The sequence below is a fragment of the Monodelphis domestica genome, chromosome 3 (genome assembly GCF_027887165.1).
Source record: "Monodelphis domestica isolate mMonDom1 chromosome 3, mMonDom1.pri, whole genome shotgun sequence".
NCBI lineage: Eukaryota > Metazoa > Chordata > Mammalia > Didelphimorphia > Didelphidae > Monodelphis > Monodelphis domestica.
The window spans coordinates 66,839,821-66,862,510 of record NC_077229.1 but is presented as its reverse complement, the minus strand read 5'-3'; the positions used below and the strand labels follow the sequence as shown (position 1 = coordinate 66,862,510).

General features: G+C 36.4%; 1 protein-coding gene across 1 annotated transcript; it reads left to right on the top strand.

The window, feature by feature from the left end:
* The first annotated feature begins 672 nt into the window (after window positions 1-672).
* On the top strand, window positions 673-18,777 carry LOC130457924 (mucin-16-like). Its single transcript, XM_056820674.1, has 5 exons — window positions 673-717; window positions 11,534-11,661; window positions 11,783-11,850; window positions 12,956-13,851; window positions 17,827-18,777. Exons 1-4 carry the CDS (start codon window positions 693-695, stop codon window positions 13,131-13,133), a joined length of 399 nt encoding a protein of 132 aa, XP_056676652.1. The 5' UTR covers window positions 673-692; the 3' UTR covers window positions 13,134-13,851; window positions 17,827-18,777.
* The last annotated feature ends 3,913 nt before the right edge of the window (window positions 18,778-22,690 follow it).

Sequence of the window (22,690 nt, the reverse complement as noted above, 5' to 3'; positions counted from 1 at the left end):
GGCACAGAGGCCAGCCATTAACTGTGCAATCTCATACCGTGGTATTTATGCAGCACAAACAAATGGGTGTATTGTGCACACTGTCACCCTCAATGGAAAGCAGTCTTTGAGGCCAAGGATAGTGTCATTTTCCTCTTTGCATCTATAGATTAAAGCACTGAATATTTGTGGATTTGTTTGATAAGGAGACAAGAGGCTCAGGAAAACAGGCCAAGGAAACAGAGTTTGGACCTCAGATATGTGTCCCATGAAGTGATCTCTCTTAGAACCTGACACCTAGCTTTCTAAGCTCTTAGACTTGGATTTAATCATCTAGGAGGTCTCTTGCAGCTCTAATAATAATAACTAACATCTATATAATGCTTACTTTGAATCAGTCTCTCTGCCAAGTGCTTTACAAACATCTCATTCCATCCTCGCAACAACCTTTGGAGAGGTAGGTGCTCTTATAACCCCCGTTTTTATGATGAAGAACCTGAGGCAGTCAGGGTCAAGTGACTTGCCCAGAGTACCAGAACTAAAATGTCTGAGGCTAATTTTGAACTCAGGTCTTTCTGACTCTAAGTCCAGTTCTCTGTCCACTGTACTACCTAACTATTGGATCATAGGTAGATTTATTTTCTTCTGTTCTTTCCTAACCATAGTCTCTCCACTCATGGCTGTTTTCTCTCCCTACAGGTTATAAACATCAAATGAGCTTCCCTTGCTTCAGAAACAGTGAGTATTCTTATCCTGGCACTAAACAGAGGATACAATTTGTACATCCTGATCTTGTTCCAATAGCATCTTAGGAAAGAGAAGCTGGGATAGGAGGGCCAAAGAGAGAGAAAGACACCAGAAAATCCTGGTTCCTTTCTCATATTTCAATCCCCACATGTCAGCCTGTGACCATGTGAAACAGAGATAGTTTCCCTTGTATTTTATAGCCTCTCCCTATAATCATACCATGCTTACCTGGTCCATAGTTTTCATTCATGATCTTTCTTCCTCAGTGCCTCAGAGAAAAACCATCACTTTAACATTCTATCTGACTTCATCCTCAGTTCCTCTCACTGTAGGAAGCAGCCATTTGCACTTTTGATGACTGCTGGTAAATTTTGCTACATTTAATTATGAAGTTGAAAGCTAGCTACTGGTCCTAGACTCATAACATCACAGACTTAGATCTTGAAGTGAACTTCCAGGCTATCTAGTTCAATCTACTCCTCATGATAAAATTAAATAATAAATTTCCAATGGAAAAACTGTCTTTTCTACCTCCTCTTAAACTATTACTGTAACAAATACCTATAATCTAATAAAACAAAGAATTTCATTAGCTGTTTCCAAAATATATATCCTATTCTGCCCCCTGAATCCAACACCAATCTGTTCAAACATATGCTTCATCAATGATTCTCTGGTATTCTGATTAGTCATGGTAGTGATCAGAATTCTTAAATCTTTTCAAGTTATTTATTTTTATAATGTTGTTATTGTACACATTGTACTTTTGGTGCTGCTCACAAGTCTCCCCAGGTTTTTCTGAAAATATCTCAAAATTTATTTTTAAGAAAGCCATGCTTTTCTGTCTGAAAACTGGTACTAAGTATCCATTCCAAGGCAGAAAGAATGTTATAAGCTAGGCAACTGGGGTTAAGTGACTTACCCTGAGTCACACAGCGAAGAAGAATTTCAGGCCAAATTTGAACCCAGGACCTCATAACTCTAGAGGTGGCTCTCAATCCATGGAGTTCTTTGCTCCTCTTCCATAATTTCTTATAGAAAAATAAGATTTCATCACACTCATGAACATGAGAACTTGTTCAGTCATTCCACAGCTGATGAGAATATCTCCTCAACTTCCATTCTTTAGTACTCCCTCATTCCATTCTTTGCCACATTAAAAATGTTTGGAATTTTTTCCATAGGATATCTGGTTCTTTTTCTTTAAACTCTTTGGGCTGTAAACCTAGTAATGATAATTTTTCAGGAAAGGCTATATGCATACTTTCATGGGATATTTCTAGTTTACTTTCTTAAAATTTGAGTCCAATGTGCAGCACTGCTCTACCAAAAGTATATTTGTAGACCATTTTCTCCATTACCCATATTTGTCTTTTTCCTTTTTTCTAGCTTTTCTAATCTTATCGACTTATGTGAAACATCAAAATAATTTTAATTTTCATTTCTATAATTATCAATGATTTGGGCAATTTCTTCACATAGATATTGTTTACTTGAGTTTCTTCATTGAGACCTCCCTATTCATAAACTTTGACTATTATTGGAGAATCATTTTGATTTTTTCAACATTAAATTTTTCTGTTATATGTAACAACAGTTTCCAAAATTTTTAAGGATCATTGAGTCACAAATTCCCCCACCCACTCACCCATTTTGAAATGGTAAGCAAATATTATGTAGATCTAACATATGTAAACATATAAAAGTTTCCCATATTAGACCTTTTGTGAAATGAAACTGAAATAAAAGAGGTTAGAAGGTGAAAACAATCTTGCTTTCTTCTGGATTTAGAATTCCTCAGTTCTTTTTCCCTGGAAGCAGATGGCATTTAAAAAAATCACTAGTTCTGAGGGATAGTTTTGGATCATTATATTGCTGAGAAATAACTGTTATTCACAGTTCTGTTCATTGTACTGCATTCCTGTCCCTGTGTTCAATGTCCTCCTGGTTCTGTTTATTACACTGTGCTTTAATTCCTGTAAATCTTTCCAGGTTTTTCTGAGTTCCTCCTTTTCATTTCTTATATCACATAGTATTCCATAACAATCATATATTATAACTTTGTCATTCCCCAATTGATGGATATCCTTTCACTTGCCAATTATATACCCCCCCACATCCCCTCAAAGAGCTGCTTTAAATATTTTTGCACATATAATCCCTTTTAATCTCTTTGGTAAACAAACCTAATAATAGTATTACTTGCTCAAAGAGTATGTACTGTTAGGCCTTTGCCTTTGGGCATAAGTCCAAATTGTTCTCCAGAATGGATAAATAACTTCACAAATTCCACAAAAGGGCATTTGTGTCTCAACTTTTCCATTTGCCCTCCAAGTTTTACATTTTCCTTTTCTTCCATAATAGCCAATATCTTTTTTTTTCATTGTAAATTATTTATTTAGTCAATTTAGAACATTATTCATTGGTTACAAGAATCATATTCTTTCCCTGCTTTCCCTCCCCCCAACCTTCCTGTAGCTGACATGCAATTCCACTGGGTATTTACACATGTCCTTGATAAAAACTTATTTCCATGTTGATAGTGTTTGCATTAGGATGTTCATTTAGAATCTTCATGCCCAATCATATCCCTTCGACCCATGTAATCAAGCAGTTGTTTTTCTTCTGTGTTTCTACACCCACAGTTTTTTTTCCTCTGAATGTGGATAGTATTCTTTCTCGTAGATCCCTCCATGTTGTTCAGGATCACTACTTTGCCACTAATGGAGAAGTCCATTACATTTGATTGTAGCACAGTGTATGGGTCTCTGTGTACAATGTTCTCCTGGTTTTGCTCTTTTCACTCTACATCAATTCCTGGAGGGTCATTCCAGTTCCCATGGAATTCCTCCAGTTCATTATTCTTTTGAGCACAATAGTATTCCATCACCAACAGATACTACAATTTGTTCGGCCCTTCTCCCAAATGAAGTACATTCCCTCATTTTCCAAATTTTTAACACAATAAAGAGCCCACTATGAATATTCTTTTACAAGTTTTTTCTTTTTATCTCTTTGTGGTACACACCCCAGCAGTGATCAAAGGGCAGATAGTCTTTTAGCACCCCTTGGGCATAGTTCCAAATTGCCCACCAGAATGGTTGGATCAATGCACAACTCCACCAGCAATGCATTAATGTCCCAACTTTGCCACATCCCCTCCAGCATTCTGAATGGATTCCAATTACAAATTCCATTAAAAGGCATTAGTGTCTCAACTTTTCCATATCCCCTCCAAGTTTTGTCATTTTCCTTTTCTTACTCTGATCTCTGATGAGTTGTAGAGTGACAACTTATAGTTATTTTAATTTGCAATACTCTATATTATAGTGGTTTAGAGCATATTTAGCATGTCTAAAGAGAACATTAATTACTTTGAGGATTCCCTCTTCATCTCCTTTGACGATTTATCATTTTGGGAAATATTTGTATTCTTGTATATTCTACTCATTTCTCTATGTATTTGAGAAATGAGTTTCTTATTAGAGAGATGTGTAAACTTATTTTTGCTTCATTATGATTAGTGAATATGACACTCTCCATCTTATTTACTCTTGTTAATGTTCTGGCCTCCACTTTCCCCAATTTGCCCTCTTTTTCTATCAGTTCTCTTAACCCCATTCTCTTACTCCCTTTAAAACTTCCTTCTTTAATGCAGGGTAAATAGATTTTTAATACACAAGTGATTGTAGATATTCTTTTCTCATTGAGCCAATGAAATGACACCTCACTCCCAATCTCTGCTCTGTTCCCCTCCACTGCAAAAATCTCTTTCTTGTCTCTTTTATGTGAAATAATTTAGCCCATTTTATTTTACTCTTCTTCCTCACAAGGCATTACTCTTGTCTCATATTTCTATTTTATTTTATATTATTTTGTAATATCCCATCATATTCAACCTATACCCTTGCTATCTGTCTATGTATGTTCCTTCTAAGTTCCCTAATAATGACCAGATATTTTATAAGAATCATCTTCTCATGCATGGTTGTATGCAGTTTAATCTTATTGAAAGTCTTTTGATTTGTTTTTCCTGTTTAGCTTTTTACGCTTCTCTTGAATGTTGTATTTGAGAGTCAAGTTTCCCCATTTAGTTCTGATCTTCTTATCAAGAATTTTTGAAAGACATCTATTTCATGGAATATTGATTTCCCCCCTTTGAAGGATTATGCTCATTTTTACTTGTTAAGTTATTCTTGGTTGATGTCCTAGCTCTTTTCCCTTTGGAATTTCATATTCCATCCATTCCATCCATTATGATCCTTTAATATGGAAGCTGGTAAAGTGTTTATTATCCTGATCATGGTTCTATGGTATTTGAATTGTTTCTTCTTGTTTGATGGTATTATTTTCTCTTTGATCTTGGATTTATGGAATGTGGCTATACTATTCTAGGGGATTTATCCTTTTGGACTCACTTTCAGGAGGTAATTGTTGAATTGTTTTGATTTCTCTTTTGCCCTCTGATTCCACAATATTGAAGTAGTTTTCCTTGATAATTTCTTTAAAGATAATGCCTAATCTCTTTTTTTAAACATGATTTTCACATAGCACCATAATCCTTAAATTATCTCTTCTAGATTTATTTCCCAGATCACTAGTTTTTCAAATGAAGGAAACATTTCAGAATATGCTTTTTTTCATTTTTTAAAATTTTCTTTGATTATTTCTTGATATCTCATGGAGTCATTATCTTCCACTTTCTGAGTTCTCATTTTTAATGTCTGATTTTTTTCCATTTTTATTTTTTAATTAATTAATTAAGAATATTTTTCCACTGTTGCATGATTCATGTTCTTCCCCTCCCCTCCTATCTCCCCCCTCACAGAGCTGAAGAACAATTACAGCATTATACATTTATTGTTGTTCAAAACCTATTTCCCAATTACTAATCAAGTGATTTTTTAAAGTCAAAATCAGGACTTCTGGGTTGAGATGGCTGCTGGGTCTAAACAGGACCTTTACTCTCTAAACCACCAACCAATATAGAATACCTCAATAGGACAAAAAAAAAAAGATCCAGATGAAAGAAGGGACACCACAGTAGAACTCAGCATTGAAATGCTAGAGTCACAGCCAGTGAGCCATAACCAGAGACAACTCTAGCACCTTGGGAGCTAAATAAGGACCACCAGGGACTTCTAACCCCAGAGAGCAGCTAGACATTTAGGACTCTAGAAGACTTAAGTTTGTGAACCATGGGTTCAGAGATAGAGCAGGGAGATATCATCTCTAATGAAGAAGTAATTAAGGAAATCATTAAAAACTATTTTGCTTAGTTATGGGGCAATATAAATATGGAAATCTAGGTGATATGCATGAATATTACAAAAAATATAAATTGCCTAAATTAACAGAAGAAAGCATAGAATACTAAAATAATCCCATATCAGAAAAATAAATTGAACAATTAATCAAAGAACTTCCTGAGAAAAAATCCACAGGACCAGAAGGATTCACAAATGAATTCTATCAAACATTCAAAGAACAAACAATTCAAAGAACAAAGAACAAAATCCCAACACTATTGAAAATATTTAACATAATAAGCAAAAAAAGGAGTTCTACCAAATTCCTTTTATGACACAAATATGGTACTGATTCCAAAGCCAGGTAGATCAAAAACAGAGAAAGAAATCAGACCAGTTACCCTAATGAACATAGATGCAAAAATCTTGAATAGAATATTAGGAAAAAGAATCCAGCAAGTCATCATGAGGGTTATTCATTATGGTCAGGTGGGATTTATACCAGGAATGCAAGGATGTTTCAGTATTAGGAAAACCATTCATATAATTGACCATATCAACAAGCAAACCAATAAAAGTAACATGATTATCTCAATAGATACAGAAAAAGCTTTTGACAAAAATACAACAGTTATTCCTATTGAAAACACTAGAAAGTATAGGAATAGAATAACTTTTTCTAAAAATAAGAAACTATATAAATCCAAAACCATCAGCAAGCATCATCTGCAATGAGGATAAATTAGAATCATTCCCAATAATAAAAATAGTGAAACAAGGATGTGCCCATTATAACCTCTTTAACGTTGTTCTAGAAACACTAGCTATAGAAATTAAAGAAGAAAAAGAAATTTATTAAAATAGGCAGTGGGGAGAACAAGCTATTACTCTTGGAAGATGATATGATGATCTATTTAAGGAATCCTAGAGAATCCACTAAAAATCTGGTGGAAATAATCACCAACTTTAGAAAAGTCACCTACATAAAGCATCAGCATTTCTATATATTTCCAACACACCCAGGCAGCAGATGTTAGAAAGAGAAATTCCATTTAAAATCACCTTAGACAATATAAAATACTTAGGAATCTATTTGCAAAGACAAAGAGAGGAATTATACAAGCACAACTACAAAATAATTTCCACCAAACTAAAAGTAGATCTAAACAATTGGAAAAATATTAATTGCTTATGGGTAGGATTAGCTAACTTAGTAAAAATGATCATCTTACCCAGGTTAATTTACTTATTTAGTGCCATACCTATCAAACTACCAAGAAACCTTTTTACTGAATTAGAAAAAAAAAAACTATGACAAAGTTCATTTGGAAGAACAAGATCAAGAATATCAAGGGAATAATGAAAAAAAAATGTGAAGGAAAGTTGCCTAGCAGCACCAGAACTTAAACTATACTATAAAGCAATGGTCATCAAAACAATATAGTACTGACTAACAGAGAGGAGAAGAGGATCAGTGGAATAGGCTTGGGGTAAGTGACCTCGGGAAAACAGTCTACGATAAATCCAAAGATCCCAGCTTTTGGAACAAAAATGCACTACTTGACAAAAACTGCTGGGAAAATAGGAAAACAGTTTTGGAGAGATTAGGTTTAAATCAGTATCTCAAACCCCACACCAAGATAAAAACAGAATGAATGAATGACTTGAATATAAAGAAGGAAACCATGAATAAATTAGATGAACACAGTAAATAGTATTTTGCCAGTCTTTGAGAAAGGAAATAATTTAAACAAAGCAAAAATCACAAAATGTAAAATAATACCTTTGATTACACTAAATTCAAAAGGGTTTATTCAATCAACTCAATGCAACCAAAATTAGATGGGAAGCAAAAATTGGGAAAAAATTTTATAAGAAACCACTGACAAAGGTCTAATTACTCAAATATATAAAGAGCTAAATCAATTGTACAGAAAATCAAGCCATTTCCCAATTGATAAATGGGCAAGGGATATGAATAGACAATTTTCAGATAAAAAATCAATACTATTAATAAGCTCATGAACAAATGTTCTAAATCTCTTATAATGGGAGAAATGGAAATCATAACTCTTTTATTTACCACTTCACACCTAGCAGATTAGCTAACATGACAGCAAAGGACAATAACAAATGTTGGAGGGGATATGGCAAAATTGGGACATTAATACATTGCTGGTAGAGTTGTGAATTAATCCAACCATTCTAGATGGCAATTTGGAACTATGCCCAAAGGGGTTTTTAAAGACTGTCTTCCCTTTGATCCAGCCATATCACTGTTGCATTTATAATACCCCAAAGCCATCAAAGGGTAAAAGACTTGTACAAAAATATTTATAGCTGTGCTCTTTGTGGTGGCAAAAAACTGGAAAATGAAAGGTGTGCCCTTCAAATGGTGAATGGTTTAACAAATTGTGGTATCTGTTGTTGATGGAATACTATTGTGCTATAAAGAATTATGAACTGGAAGGATTCCGTGTGAACTGAACAAACTCCAGGAACTGATGCTGAGTGAAAGGAACAGAACCAAGAGAACATTGTACACAGAGACTGATACACTGTGGTATAATTGAATGCAATGGACTTCTCTATTAGAAGTAATGCAATGATCCAAGACAATTCTGAGGAACTTTTCGGAAACATAGGTATCCACATTCAGAGGAGGAACTGTGGAAATAGAAACACAGAAAAAAACCCAAAACATCTGCTTGGTCACATGGGTTGTTGGGGATATTACTGGGGATGTAGACTCCTAACAATCACTGTAGTGCAATTATAATTCAGAAATAGGTCTTCATCAATATATCTTTCCTTGATACATGTGACTAAGAATCACTTCGCAGTCATTATCTTTCCTTGATAAATCAATTATACAAGTAAAACACAGTGGAATTGTGTGTTGGCTATGGCAGAGGAGGAGGGAAGGGAAAGGACACGAACCATGTAACCATGAGAAAATCTTCTAAATTAATTAATTAAATGAATTTTTTTTCATTTCAATGTAAAAAATTTAAAGTCCAAAAGTCAAAATCCCCAATCAATCATTTTGCCAATCAGACCATATGTTCAATCATAAATTTTTCTTAAGCATTTCTGCAATCACCCCTCTTTCTCTGGATGTAGGTAGCATTCTCTTATAAGTTCCTATAGATTGTCCTAGAACCTTGCATTGCTACTAGTAGAGAAGTCTATTACATTTGATTATGACACAATCACAATGAATCAGTCTCTGTGTACCATGTTCTCTTGCTCCTGCTCATTTCTCTCTGCATCTTTCTGAAGATGTCTTTCTGATTCACATGGAATTCCTTCAGTTCAACAATCCTTTCAACACAATACTATTCCATCACCATCAGATACCACAATTTGTTCAGCAATTTTCCCATTGATGGACAACAGAAGATGATTTTCTTGAGTGAGGTTTTGTGGTTCATATTCCATTTGGCCAAATGTACTCTCTAAAGCTGTTTTCCTCTGCAAATTTTTATACCTCATTTTTCCCCTAGTGCTAATTTTCCCTTTCGAGAAATTCTTCTTCAGTGTATTTTTTGTGTGTCTTGTTGCATATGGCCAATTCTACTTTTTGAAAGAGTTCATCTCTTCATTGAATTTTTATAAAATGTCTTTTACCATTTTGTATATTCTGATTTGAAAGATGTTCATTTCTTCAATATTGTTTGTGCCTCCTTTATCAAGGTGTTGACTTTTTACATGAATCCCCTGTATCACTGTCACCACTTCTCCTGAATTTTCTACCTCTCCTATTTAATCATTAAAGCTCTTTTTGAGCTTCTTCCATTAATTTTTTTTAGGCTTGAGAGCAATCCTTATTTTTATTTGAAAATTTGCATGCAATGGCATTGATTTTGTAGTCTTCTGCTGAGTTTGCATTTTGGTTTTCTCTGTCACCAAAATAGCTCTCTGTGTTGAATTTCTTTTTCTTCTTTTTACTCATTTGCAGCCCTTTCCTTTTCATTTAAAATTATCAGTTAAAGTTGAATCTGTACCTGTGGTGAGTGGAGTACTGCTCCAAGTTTAAGGTTCTTTGTACTGCTGCCCTCAGTGTTAACTCTGGGCATCAATCTGCTTTCAGCCCTTCAGATTTGTTATAATGAAAGCAAAAGTGTGTTTAATATCCTTCTGGTGGATATTCTGTTTTGTGAGTAACCCAAAGCACTCTTTCCTCCCTTGGAACTGTGACCAGGGAGCTGACTTTTGGTCAGCTTTCACAATCAATCACAATTACTTAGGAGATGGATAACAAAACATTTCTTAGCTAGATATATGATTAGAAGGTTAATTTGAGACAGACCAGATTTGGGGTTTCCTTCAATTTACATGTTCAATTTTTTTGTGTTACTTTAAATCACCTGGCAATATTGCCTGGGTTCTATCTGCAGTGGCGTGTTTCTTGAAGTCTATTGATGTTCTTGGATTGCCTGGCTTGTAATAGAAGTGAATGTTACTCTGTGGAGAGGAAAAGGAAGGGGGGTAATGATCTTTAGGTTTTAATTCTGTGAATGTAAACTTTTAGGGTAATAATTTGGGAGGATTGTGTATGGGGATATATGTGTGTAATCCTATAAGTATTTGCTCTCATATTATTTCTCCTGCATTGGCAAGGAGACAATAATCTTAACAAGACCATTGGAAGTTGGAGAGAGAGAGAAGTCACTGAGAGGGATCAGTGGGGGCCTCATTTTCAGGGAGCTGCCTTGCCAGCCCCCATCTCCCAAACTGTGACTTTGTCAGACAGTGAGGTTTTGTCAGCTTCCCTCAGTCTTCTAACTCCAAGTCCACAATTTTGACACTGCTAGAAAAATTGTGTATGGCTGGAGGGATCCTCAGGATTTTCTTAGTGGGTTCATTCTGCTGAGTTTTCCTCTGAGGGAGGACTTGAACAGTGCCACCTGGAAAAATTATGATCATCATTGTAATGATCATCACAATAACTAGCTTTTTTTTTCTTTTTTTTTCTTTTTTATTTTATTTTATTTTATTTTTTAATATATTTTATTTGATCATTTCCAAGCATTATTCGTTAAAGACATAGATCATTTTCTTTTCCTCCCCCCCACCCCCCATAGCCGACGCGTAAGTCCACTGGGCATTAGATGTTTTCTTGATTTGAACCCATTGCTTTGTTGATAGTATTTGCATTAGAGTGTTCATTTAAAGTCTATCCTCTGTCATGTCCCCTCAACCTCTGTATTCAGGGAGTTGCTTTTTCTCGGTGTTTCCACTCCCATAGTTTATCCTTTGCTTATGAATGGTGTTTTTTTTCTCCAGGATCCCTGAAAGTTGTTCAGGGACATTACACTGCCCCTAATGTAGAAGTCCATTACGTTCGATTATACCACAGTGTATTAGTCTCTGTGTACAATGTTCTCCTGGTTCTGCTCCTCTCGCTCTGCATCACTTCCTGGAGGTTGTTCCAGTCTCCATGGCACAATAACTAGCTTTTATATAGAACTTGAAGGTTTACAAAGCATTTTCTCTCATTTGAATAACATTTGCAAGGCTCAGCCAATGGGATACCTACCTTTCCTTTTGTACAGTATCATGGAACTCTTACTACAAGACCTTCACACTCAGCTTCACTATTACCAACATGTTTTACACAACAAAGATGAATCAAAAGGACTCCAGAACATTCGAGGCTGCTGAGCATATCCTGCAAATCTTGGTGAGATTCTACTCCCATTCCCTGCTACCTCCTCTGTCCCATGCTACCTTCCTTAGCCCTGTGTATTTAGGCTTGCTCTAGCCAGGTACACAGAAGTTCCCCTCTCTCCTTTTGTTTCCAGCTCAAGGTATTGTTTGGAAGCAGCAGGCTTGCCTCTCAGTATTCTGGATGCAGTGCCCTTTCACTGAGGTGAGAATCCTTCAAGACATCATCAGCTCAGATATTAGGGACCAGCAATTAACATTTCACACAAAGGATGCCCAGGCTGTTTCTTCTTCTGCTTCTTAGTAGAAATTCCTTCTTTCCCAACCTGTAATGGATAAAATCTTCCAACCAAGAAGTTGTTAAAATATTTTAGACTCCTTATACTCTTTCTCAGGTAGAAAAATATCCTTTCCCCATTACTCTTTCCATAGATAAGTTTGCAACTGTTTTCACTTTATAACTCCACATGAAAAGAATAATAGAGGAGGCACCAAATGAGTGCTTAGAAAATGATTGATTAGAACATATCAACATTACCTTTCACTAGAATCTTATAGGCTCCAAGCTGGAAGGGACAGTAGAGGTAATCTGGCCCACTCTCTTCATTTACAGATGAAAAAATGAAGACCCAAGGAGATCCCAATAACTTTCCCCAGGTCAAAAATAGTCAGAATTTGAACACTTGATCTTTGATTTTAAATTCATTTTTCTTTCCACTACTCTAAAGAAACTACTGAAAATAATCAGACCCCACAGACACCTATAAACATACAAATAAGTAATGTTACAGAGTACTGCCAATTTCATTGTCCTTGATAAAGTGCTAAGTTTGGAATCAGAAAGAACAAGTTCAAATTTTTCTCACTTACCAGATGTGTGATGCTATGCAAGTCACATAATCTGCCTTACTTAGCCTCCATTTCTTTCCTCTATAAACTTAGAGGGCTATATTTGATGGTTTCCCATGTCCTTTTCAACTTTAAATCTACAATCATCTCTAAACCTTTATTCCAAGTCAGCCACTTCTCTCAAGAGTGTTCTCTGAATAACTAAATTTCAGAAACTAAACCAGTGGTGTCCAACTCAAAAGGAAATTTCTGAAGCCACTAAATTATACATCATCACGGTCCCTATTGCCTGCATTTTGGCTCAGAAAAACATATACATACATGCATACATACATACATATATAACTTTTTAAATTAATAAGCTAGCACATTAAAATCAGTTTGGAACTACCCTTAATATAGCTCATGTGACTCCTAGGAAGTACTGTTTGAAACCACTTGTCTGAACCATTAATTTCCAGGTCTCTGAGGAACAGGATAGCAACCGGAGTGGATATACTCTGCACTTTCAAGAAGTACTCCTCCAACCATGTCCTGGACAAAAAGGTGGTTTACTGGGAGCTGACTGAACAGCTCTGTACAAGAAAGCTAAAACACCTGGTTATAGAAAATGATAGCCTCATTGTGAATGGTAAATAGCTTGACTTTTGGGATATATGCCTCTCTTTCTCTGGGTGGTTCCCTTTCCAGAAAACAACTCACCTGCCCCAAATTCTTCTTTCCTTTTGGGTCTCCTTTGTTTTCATGGTTTCTCTCTCGCTCCTGGGAGCCCTGGCCCTCAAAATGGTGACAAACTATGAAGACATGGGGAGCTCACTTCTCAAGATCAGAAGAGACTGGATTGTATTTAGATTCCTTCAACAAAGAAGTATGCCATGAGTCCCTTCTTCTTGAATGCTGAAGCACCATTTTCCTCCTATGGGTCCCAAACCAACTCCTCTCCATTACTCCTTTAACCTTTTTGTCCACAAAGAGATACCCTACTCAAACTCTCTTCCTCCCTCTCCCACCTCTATCTTTCCTTCCCTCTCTCTCCTTCTTTCTCTCCCCCCCTCTCTCTCACCTTTCTATATTTCTTCTATCTTTTCTCCCTCTCTTTTCTCTTTCCTTTTTGGCCTTTCTTTTCTGTATCTCCCAAAATCTTGTCTTTATGTCTCTTCTGTCCTATTCTCTTTTTCCCCTCTGCTATTCTCTTCTCGTCTTCCCTCCTTTCATCTGCTGTTTCTTCCCTTGTTCCTTCCCTGCCCTCAGCTTCTCTCTAGCACTTGTTCCCTCTGAATTTTTCTTTTTTTCTTTTCTTTCCCTTCTCAAACTACAGGGTATCAACATAAGCTGCCAGGAATCAGATTGACAAAGAGTGAGTTTTAGATTTCTTTATTCTCTACTTTATATCTATATTTATATCTCTTTAATGGGACACTACAATGAAAGATTTTTTCATCTTTTCAGAAGGGAGTAATGTAGGGCAGAGGATTAAAAGTGGTGTTAGGGATTCAGAATTAGATACACTATTAGATATGGCTAAAGTTTAGACTCCATTTACTCATTTGTCTATTTTCTTTTTGCAACTCAAAATATATAAATAGTTCAAAAGAGAAAATTATCCCATGGGCCTGGGAAAGCAGACTGTCCCTATCTCTTTCTTGTTCAAGATTAAGAGTCAGACCTTGTGGTCTTTGTAATCTGATACATTCAGGGGATCTCCCAACATTCCAGAGAGACTTGTGGCTCTCCCTTATATTCTTCATTCACCAAAGTTGCCCAATAGTTTTCATTAGTAATGTTTTTAATCCTCTGCTCCTTCAATAACTACACTCTCTCTAACCATGTGTCTTGCTCAGTTGTCATGATCCTCTGGCATTATAGGTAGGAATAAACTAATGCTTAACTTATTCTTCCCTGGAAACGTTCGATTAAATCTAACATCCATAAAGACATGAAACAGGAATTGCAGAGGGCAGGAGAGACACATTCTCAGGTGTCAGATATGACAAAGAATGAAATGATACCTTCTTACAAGATCCATGTATTCTAACAAGGCTAACAACTACAGAGATGAATATATGTTGAATATAAACTAAGAATAAATACAATTAACAAGACAGGTAGGGAGGAAGAATGTAGGAAATCATGAAAGGTTTCATGTGGAAGGTGGTGCTGGAGCTGAATCTTGACCTTTAAAGGGGGGGGGCTCTGAGTTGGAGGGGAGGAAAGGGAGAGCATTTCAGGTATAGAAGACAGCTTGTGCAATGTCATAGCTATGGGAGGTGAAGTCTCCCATAGCCAACAAATGGAGAAGGACACATTAAAATTATACATTGTAAGAGGAGGAACAATATATAATTACCTTGAAGAGAGAGGGTGGGTTAAGGCTGTGATATAAAATGTAAATGCCTTATAGTAAAAATATAGAGAAAATCAGATCTTTGTGCATGCAACTAAAACAAGTATAAATAGAACAAAACAGAAATCTCTAAATAAAGTTCAAATTGGAAATCCTAAAAATCAAAGGAGAAACTGATAAAATTGAAAATAAGAGAGTTACTGAACTAATAAACTAGGATTTGGTTTTATGAAACAAACAAACAAAACACCTGTTCCATATAGCATAGAACATTGGTTAATTTGATTCAAAAGGTAAAGAAGAAAATCAAACTACCAGTATGAAAAGTTTATAAAACATGACTTCACCATACATGAAGAGGAAATTAAAGCAAATCAGTAGTAGCTATTTTACCCCCAAGTATATGAAAATAAAAGTATTCTAGTGGACTATCTAGTGGAAATGGATGAATATTTACAGAAATACAAATTTCCTAGGTTAGCAAATGATGAAATAGAATATTTAAATGATAGCATTTTGGAAAAAAAATAAATTGCTAAAGGTGTCAAAGAACTCCCCAAGGAACACCCCCCTCCCCAGCCAGATGATTGCTGCAAGGGAATTCTCTCAAAAATTTCAAGAGCAGTCACTCCCAATACTAAATAAACATTTTAAAGCAAAATAGGCAAAAGAAGGAGTATTTCCAAATGCTTTTTGTGACACTAATATGGTGCTGATCTAAACCAGGAAGAGCAAAACAGAAAATTATAGATCAATTTCCTGAATGAACCTTGTTGTAAAAATCTTAAATATAATATTAGCAAAGAAACTCCAGTAAGTACAGCAAAGATGATTCAGCATAGCCAGTTGTGATTAATATCAGGAATACAAAACTGGTTTAATATGAGGAAAACTTTCAGCATAATTGGCCAGATCAATAACAAAATGAACATAAAACACAGGACTTTCTCATTAGATGCTGGAAAAACCTTTGAGAAGATTCAACACCCATTCCTATTAAAAATAGGAGAAAGCATAAGAATGAATATTTCCTTAAAATGACAAGTAGTATCGATCTAAAACCTGATGGTTTAGTTCTGTTTGCAACTATCATGTGCAATGGGGATAAGTTAGAAGCCTTTCCAATGAGATTAGAGATGAAGCAATTATTATGAATTATCATAATAATTGTTTTATATTGTGCTAGATATGCTACCTTTTGCAATAAGGGAAGAAAAAAAGAAATTGAAGGAACTAAAAAGAAAACCACTTAAAAAAATGTATTTTCAGTTCCAAAATTTCTACCTCCCTCACAGACTGAGTAGGCAAGAGATAAAATACGTATTATCCATATAAAGTCATGCAAAACATTTCACCATGAATCATGTTGTGGGGAAAAGAGCAACAAAAATGAAGAAAATTGAAAACATCTGCTTCAGTTTGCACTCAGAATTCATCAGTTCTCTCTCTAAAGTTGGATGACATTTAAGAAGAGCTTTAAAAGCAAAAGAGACTGGGGCAGCTAGCTGGCTCAGTGGAAGAGAGGAAGACCTAGAGAATAGGTAGTCCTGGGTTCAAACCTAACCTTACACCTTAATATAGGAAGATTTAAAAAAATGGCCAAAAGTGAGTTGAGATAGCAAAGTGAGTGCAAGGATGAACAAAAAGATGTCACTGGAGAAAGGAGGTGTAAGGGAATAAGAAGAATATGAGAAAAATGTTGGAGCATGTTAAGAAGGGATTTGATTGCTAAATGGGATTTTGTATTTTCTCCTTGAAGCAATTGGGACTTATTTCTTGAATATGACAATGACATGATTAGATATGGGTTTTAGGAAAATTACTTTGTCCATTGAATGGAGGAGAGAGTGGAATGGGATGGGACTTGGGACAGGGACCAGAAAACTCCTGCAGTAGTTGAGGGACTAGTGAGGAAGTATGAGAGACAGGGAATCTAGGAGAGATGTGATGAAAGCAAAATCTATAGATCTTGTCAACAGATTGGATATGGTGGTTTGGAGGGTGAGCAGTCAGGAATGGCCTAGCTGTCTACTCCTTGCCCTTCTGTCTTAGAGTTGCTAATAAAGCAGAAAGTAAGGGTTTTATTTTAAAAGAATGATGACCAGGCTTGTGAGCCTGGGAGATTTGGGAGGAGAGTGATACCCTGGATAGCCATTGGGAAGAGTCAGAAAGTTTTGAGAGGGAGGTAATGAGTTAAGTTTTGGACATGTTGAGTTTAAGATTTCTTCAAGATGCCCCATTCAAAATTTCCAACAGGCAGTTGTCCCATAGGAGTTGTAAATCTGGAGGTCACCACAAAGATTAAGGATGGATGGCCTGATTTGAGACTCATCAGAAAAGAGATGATAAATAAATTTATGTGAGTTTATGAGCACTGAGTGAAACCCCATAGAAGAAGAGAAGAAAGGCCCAGTTCAAAACCTTATAGGGCACCTACACTAAGGACGTAATACAGTAAATGAGACTAAAACAGGATAATCAGAGAAGTCCTAGGACAACCAGGAGAGTTTTGTTATCAAAATTAGAGAATTCGGGTATCAAGGAGTGCAGAAAGCTTAAGAAGAATGAAGATTAAGAAGAAGGCCATTAAGAGATTTTTGCAATTTCATTTGAATGATGAGGTTGAAAACCAGACTGTAGTTAAAAAGAGAGTAGGAAGAAGGGAAGTAGAAGCACCTTTTATAGATAGCGTTCTCAAAAATTTCAGTCACAAATGGGAAGAGAGAAAGGAAATGATATTTATCAGGGACAGGTGGACAAAATGAAGGCTGTTTTTCATTTGGGGTTGAAGGAAAGCTGCCAGTAGATGAGGAGAGTTTGAAAACAAAATGAAACAATGGGAATACTAGAGATATTCCCTGCTGGGTGAAGGATGAAGGAAAGAGCACATATCAAATGGTATTTCCTTCAGAATATATGGGGACAACATATTGTCCTTTCTATGCCCACTCCTGTGGCTGAGATATATGTTCTCATTTATTCTTCTAGGAAGTGAGGTTGGTGTAGGAGCTGTCACCCATATCCCCGACCATGGAGCACCAGGAGACATCAAGACATCACTGACTAGTGGCCTCCTGATTCGTGAATCCATTGTATATTCTATAGGTAAGAAAATATATTTTCTTTCTATTATACTGGTATTTATCCTTGCTTTGGGCACTTGTTTTCAATTTTGAGATATGGAGTCATCTTCATAGTCTGAGAACAGGACAATCACTGATGGGGGAAATTTGTCATTAGGTTGTTGTAAGATTTGACAATTTCCTCTGTCATATTACTTTCTGCCCTAAAATTTGCTGTGATAGCAGCCTTTGGATGAAGGACTCATGGGGGATTTTGCTATTTCTTTTATTTGTTTGGGTGTATACATATAATAGCCTATTCATTTTCTTTGATCATTTCTCAACTGGGGAATAGCTCTTTTAAAAATAATTTTGTTAATTTATAAAACATATAAATTCATAATATGCATTAAATATATTTATGATACATAAAATTTATACTTGTCCCCACCAATGTAAAACATGTTCTTTGTACATTATGTGAAAATTTTCCCCCATTCTACCTCTTTTCCCTCCCTCTTCTTCCAGTGCATCCCTCTTTATCATCCCTTCATTCTTTTTTGGAAATCATTCCAATATCATAGATTGATACACATGCTGATATACAGAAATGTAAACAGAGGAAATTATTTCTTTTTTAATGACTACTCTGGCTAGCTTGTGACTAGAGAGAGCTGCTAGAGGGAATCCTGAAAACTGCTTGGTGTAGTTAATGGAAGTAGGAATGAGAAATGCTGAGGGATGCTAGTACAGGGATGCTGCCACACAGGGGAACTGCTCTGGGGAATGCTCTGAGGTTAGCCTACTGATCCCTACTGATGGCTAATCGATCAGTATATCTTTCTAACCTCCTCCTCCCTTTCACTCCCTCCTTTCTCCAACCCACTCCTCCTGCCTCCCTCACCTCCCAGTTCTTCTTGAAGCTTTTGGCTTCTTCCCTTCCCCTTGAGTAAACTATAAAGATACTCTTTTCTTTTCCTTTTCAAGTCAAGGGGTTTATTGGGATAACAGGATAGGAAACTGAGGTAAGAGGGATGAGGATTTCCCTAATCTATAATGAGGGAGAATTTGAGGGTTTGAGAGAGTAGTCCATTCACAAACTGTGACTCTAAGGCAGAGATATGGAGGACAACAGCTGTTTAAAATCTGTTTTCTGCCTCTTCACAAAATCAGCAAGGTCTCTCAGCTTAAGCCCAGAGACAAAATGAAGTCCAAAGTCTCTCAGTTTCTCCTGGCCAGCTCAACTCTCAAAGAGACAACCAACTCCAAAAGCCAAGTTTCTCCTTTTTCTCCTCTCTCTGTCACAGTTTCTCCTGGCCAGCTTAACTACCTGAGCCAGAGAGCCAAAATCAAAGCCAAGTTTCTCCTCCTTCTCTCTGTGGCCAGAAACTCCCAACTGCCACTCCTGGGAACATTCCATTTGGAACCTTCCTCTTGATTGACAGGCAGGTTAGGTCCCCACCTTGTTTCTTGCATCTTGGCTTACAAGTCCCCTCTATCTCCATGCCTCTACCTCAACCCCCCCGCTTCTATTAGCAAAAAATACAACTTGCATTTTTCAGTGATACTTACCTTAATAATTTCATCTATCTATCTTAACTCTTTCCTATCTGAAATATACTCTTACCACCCCCCTCCCCCAATAACAAAATCCTAAACTCATCTTAGCTGGTCTATCAATCTAAATGCTAAGCTAAGTGTGAGTTATAGGAAAATGGTTTGGTTAGGGGAATTACATGAACATAGTTTGACAATAACAAAGCAAGTAACAATTTCCAAATCATCTCAACAATTCCACTAACATTAAGAATATGCAAATATTCTAATTCCTAATGTCTATAAATTCACTAAGTAAAATTTCCTATCACTAACAAATGCTAACTTACAATCATAATACAATATAACTTCCCTGCTTCAGAACTTCTATGTTTACTTTCTTAAGCCTTAAACAAATTCAATAGTCTATTACTAATGTTAGTAGTTAGACTATTAATGAACTTACTCTAAAAAGTTAGCTCGTTAGTCAATTAGTAACACAATACAGATTTACATATGTACATCATTCTAAATTTCTGTGCAAACTCATGCAGAAAAGGATATTACTATCTGTTTGAATTTCCCACAGAAATTTCTCATCAGTGTGTCTTTGTTGTCATGCATGTTGTATACTTACTCATCCCATGGATGTATCTTACTTTGCTTTGTAGGATGTGCATGCAATATGGGTGTTTACATGTATGACATAGTCTTACACTTATTCATGGCCAAAATTCCAAAATTTCAAAGTTCCAAAGTCCTTCCATGTCCATTCATGTTGCCTATAGAAACTTCCATTCTCTCTGGTCAACATATCACTCTTCTGTCTTCCATCACTTGATTGAAGACTTGTGTTCTTCAAATCAGGAACCTGGGAACACATGAACAAACCACAAACATGTGTGCAAGTTAGTTTTTTACATATGCGTGCTAGTAAGAGTGAAAAGTTACTTTTGTATGGAAGTAAGAGGAAATTTTCATGAGTGCCCAAATGTATCAATTTTATGTGTATGCAAGTAATATAACATATGATCTTCTTCATGCATGGGGGTAAGCTTTTTGCATTTGTACTTCAGATTTGCAAGTTAGGTCAACTTGTGTTTTTCTTCATGCATGGGGATAAGCATTATGCATAGGTTTTTAAGACGTTGGTAAGAATAATGATATCAATTTTTTTTCTTCAAGGAGGTTTATCATATGATTACTGTATGTAGTTCCTGGATGGTTATTGTATGTAGAACTTGGAGATAGTTCTTTTCGTTTTGTTACAATGTCAGGCAGAGACTATTTTATAACTTATATAGAGGCTTTGTTTCTTTGTGGCTGCTACTCTTTCAAATGTAAGGTTTTCCTTTCATATTACTGTGTTACTGGCTGTATAATTTCAGGGTGCTATCCTTTCATTATTTTAACTTGTGCGGGGCTCTCTCTACTGTATTCTGATGGCAGGTATTCATGTGCTTTCCTGTGTTTCTGGTAGGGACTGCATTTGCTTATCAATTATTTTTCCTAGGGCTACTCAGTATTATGGGGTGATGCACTATCACATGTGGATCATGGAACCATGGATCTTTTGATCAACTTTTATAGACGCTGGGGTTGTCATTATGACTGTAGTAGGTCTGATCTATCTTGGTTCTGTAGGAGATTTTCTATTAAAGTTCTTGACATAAACTTTTTCACCTGGTTTTATGTTGTGCAATGAAAAATCTAGGGATGTTTTTTGCACAAGCAAACCCAGTTTCCTTAGTTCTTCAATCCTACATTGTATCTGTTTTAAGTATTCTGGAAGAACACATTCCCCTCTTAACATGGACAAGTAAGGTGGCTTTACTGTTCTACCATGCCAAAGAGGCTGACCATACGGCATTTTGAAAGGTGATATGTGCAGGTCAGTCCTAGGCCTGGATCTAATGTTGAACAAAGCAAGAGGCAAAGCATCTGTCCATTTTAAATGTGTTTCTGAACAGAGTTTACCTATTTGTGTTTTTAACTCTTTGTTCATCCATTCGACCTGCCTGGAACTTTGGGGCCGATAAACTGAATGGTAATTGCATTTAATCCCCAAATCCTTATAGATTTCTTGTAGAACCTGGGAAGTGAAGTGGGACCTCTTGTCCGAGCCAATGGTACTGGGAATGCCATGTCTAGGTATAATCTTCTTCAATAGAAATTTCACTACTCTAGCAGTATCACTTTTCTTGTATGGACATGTTTCAACCTATCTAGTCAGTCTATCCACTATCCAATACATATTTGTATCCTTTTTCCTTAGGCATGTTGATATAATCAATTTGAACACACTGGAAAGGCATATAACTGAGTGGTCTGCCTCCCAATGCAACACTCTTAAAATGTCTTTGATTTTATCTCCTGCATGTCTCACATGCCTGACAAGTTCTAATGGCATTTTAGTTATTCCTGGTGCTGTCCAATATCTCTTTAATGGTATTCAGAACCCCTTCTACTCCGTATTGTATTGTCCCTTTGCATGAATTACGGTGCATAGATGTTGATAATAGGTTTAGGAGAATAGGTTTACCCGAGCGATCCAGACGCCTTTGATCAGTTTAGCACCTATCTGCTCTTTCCATGATTGTATCACTTCTCTGTCATAGGCTTCAGTGAGATTATGCCTTTCAATCCGAGAGAAATTCAGCACAAGGTGGGGACCGAACCTAGCAGCATACTTTGATGTTATGTCTGCTCTGTCATTCCCTAGGGATACCCTGTCCTTTCCATGAGTGTGTGCCTTACAATGGATTATGGCCACCTTCTTAGGAAAGTCTATAGCACTTATAATATGATCTATCAGATTGCCATGTGCAATTGGTTTCCCAGCTGAAATTTTATAACCTGTTTTTCCATATGTATGATGACCAATGTACAGTGGAGAAAGCATAATGTGAATCCAGAAATATATTAGCTCTTTTCCCCCTAGCTAATTCCAGGGCCATGAGCAGAGCCTTAAGCTCGGCTCCCTGGGCTCTGACATGACTTGGCAACAATGCATGCCAAAGCGTTTTGTCATAGTCAACAACCGCTGCCCCTGAGAATTTCTCTCCCATCACGAACATAGGAGGACCCATCTGTGTATAACTCCATTTCTGGATCAATAAGAGGTGTATCTTTCAGGCGTTCATTTGGCCTATGCAGGAGTTCTACTATCTGATCACAATCATGCAATACTTCTCCACCCATTGGCAAATCAGGGATTAGAGTTGCTGGGTTCAACAGTGCACATCTATGAATTG

Coding starts and splice junctions, on each gene's coding strand:
- LOC130457924 (XM_056820674.1), top strand. CDS start 693: ATGAGCTTCCCTTGCTTCAGAAACA. Junction 718..11,533: donor CTTCCCTTGCTTCAGAAACA/GTGAGTATTCTT, acceptor CCTTTTGTACAG/TATCATGGAACTCTTACTAC. Junction 11,662..11,782: donor AGCATATCCTGCAAATCTTG/GTGAGATTCTAC, acceptor TTTTGTTTCCAG/CTCAAGGTATTGTTTGGAAG.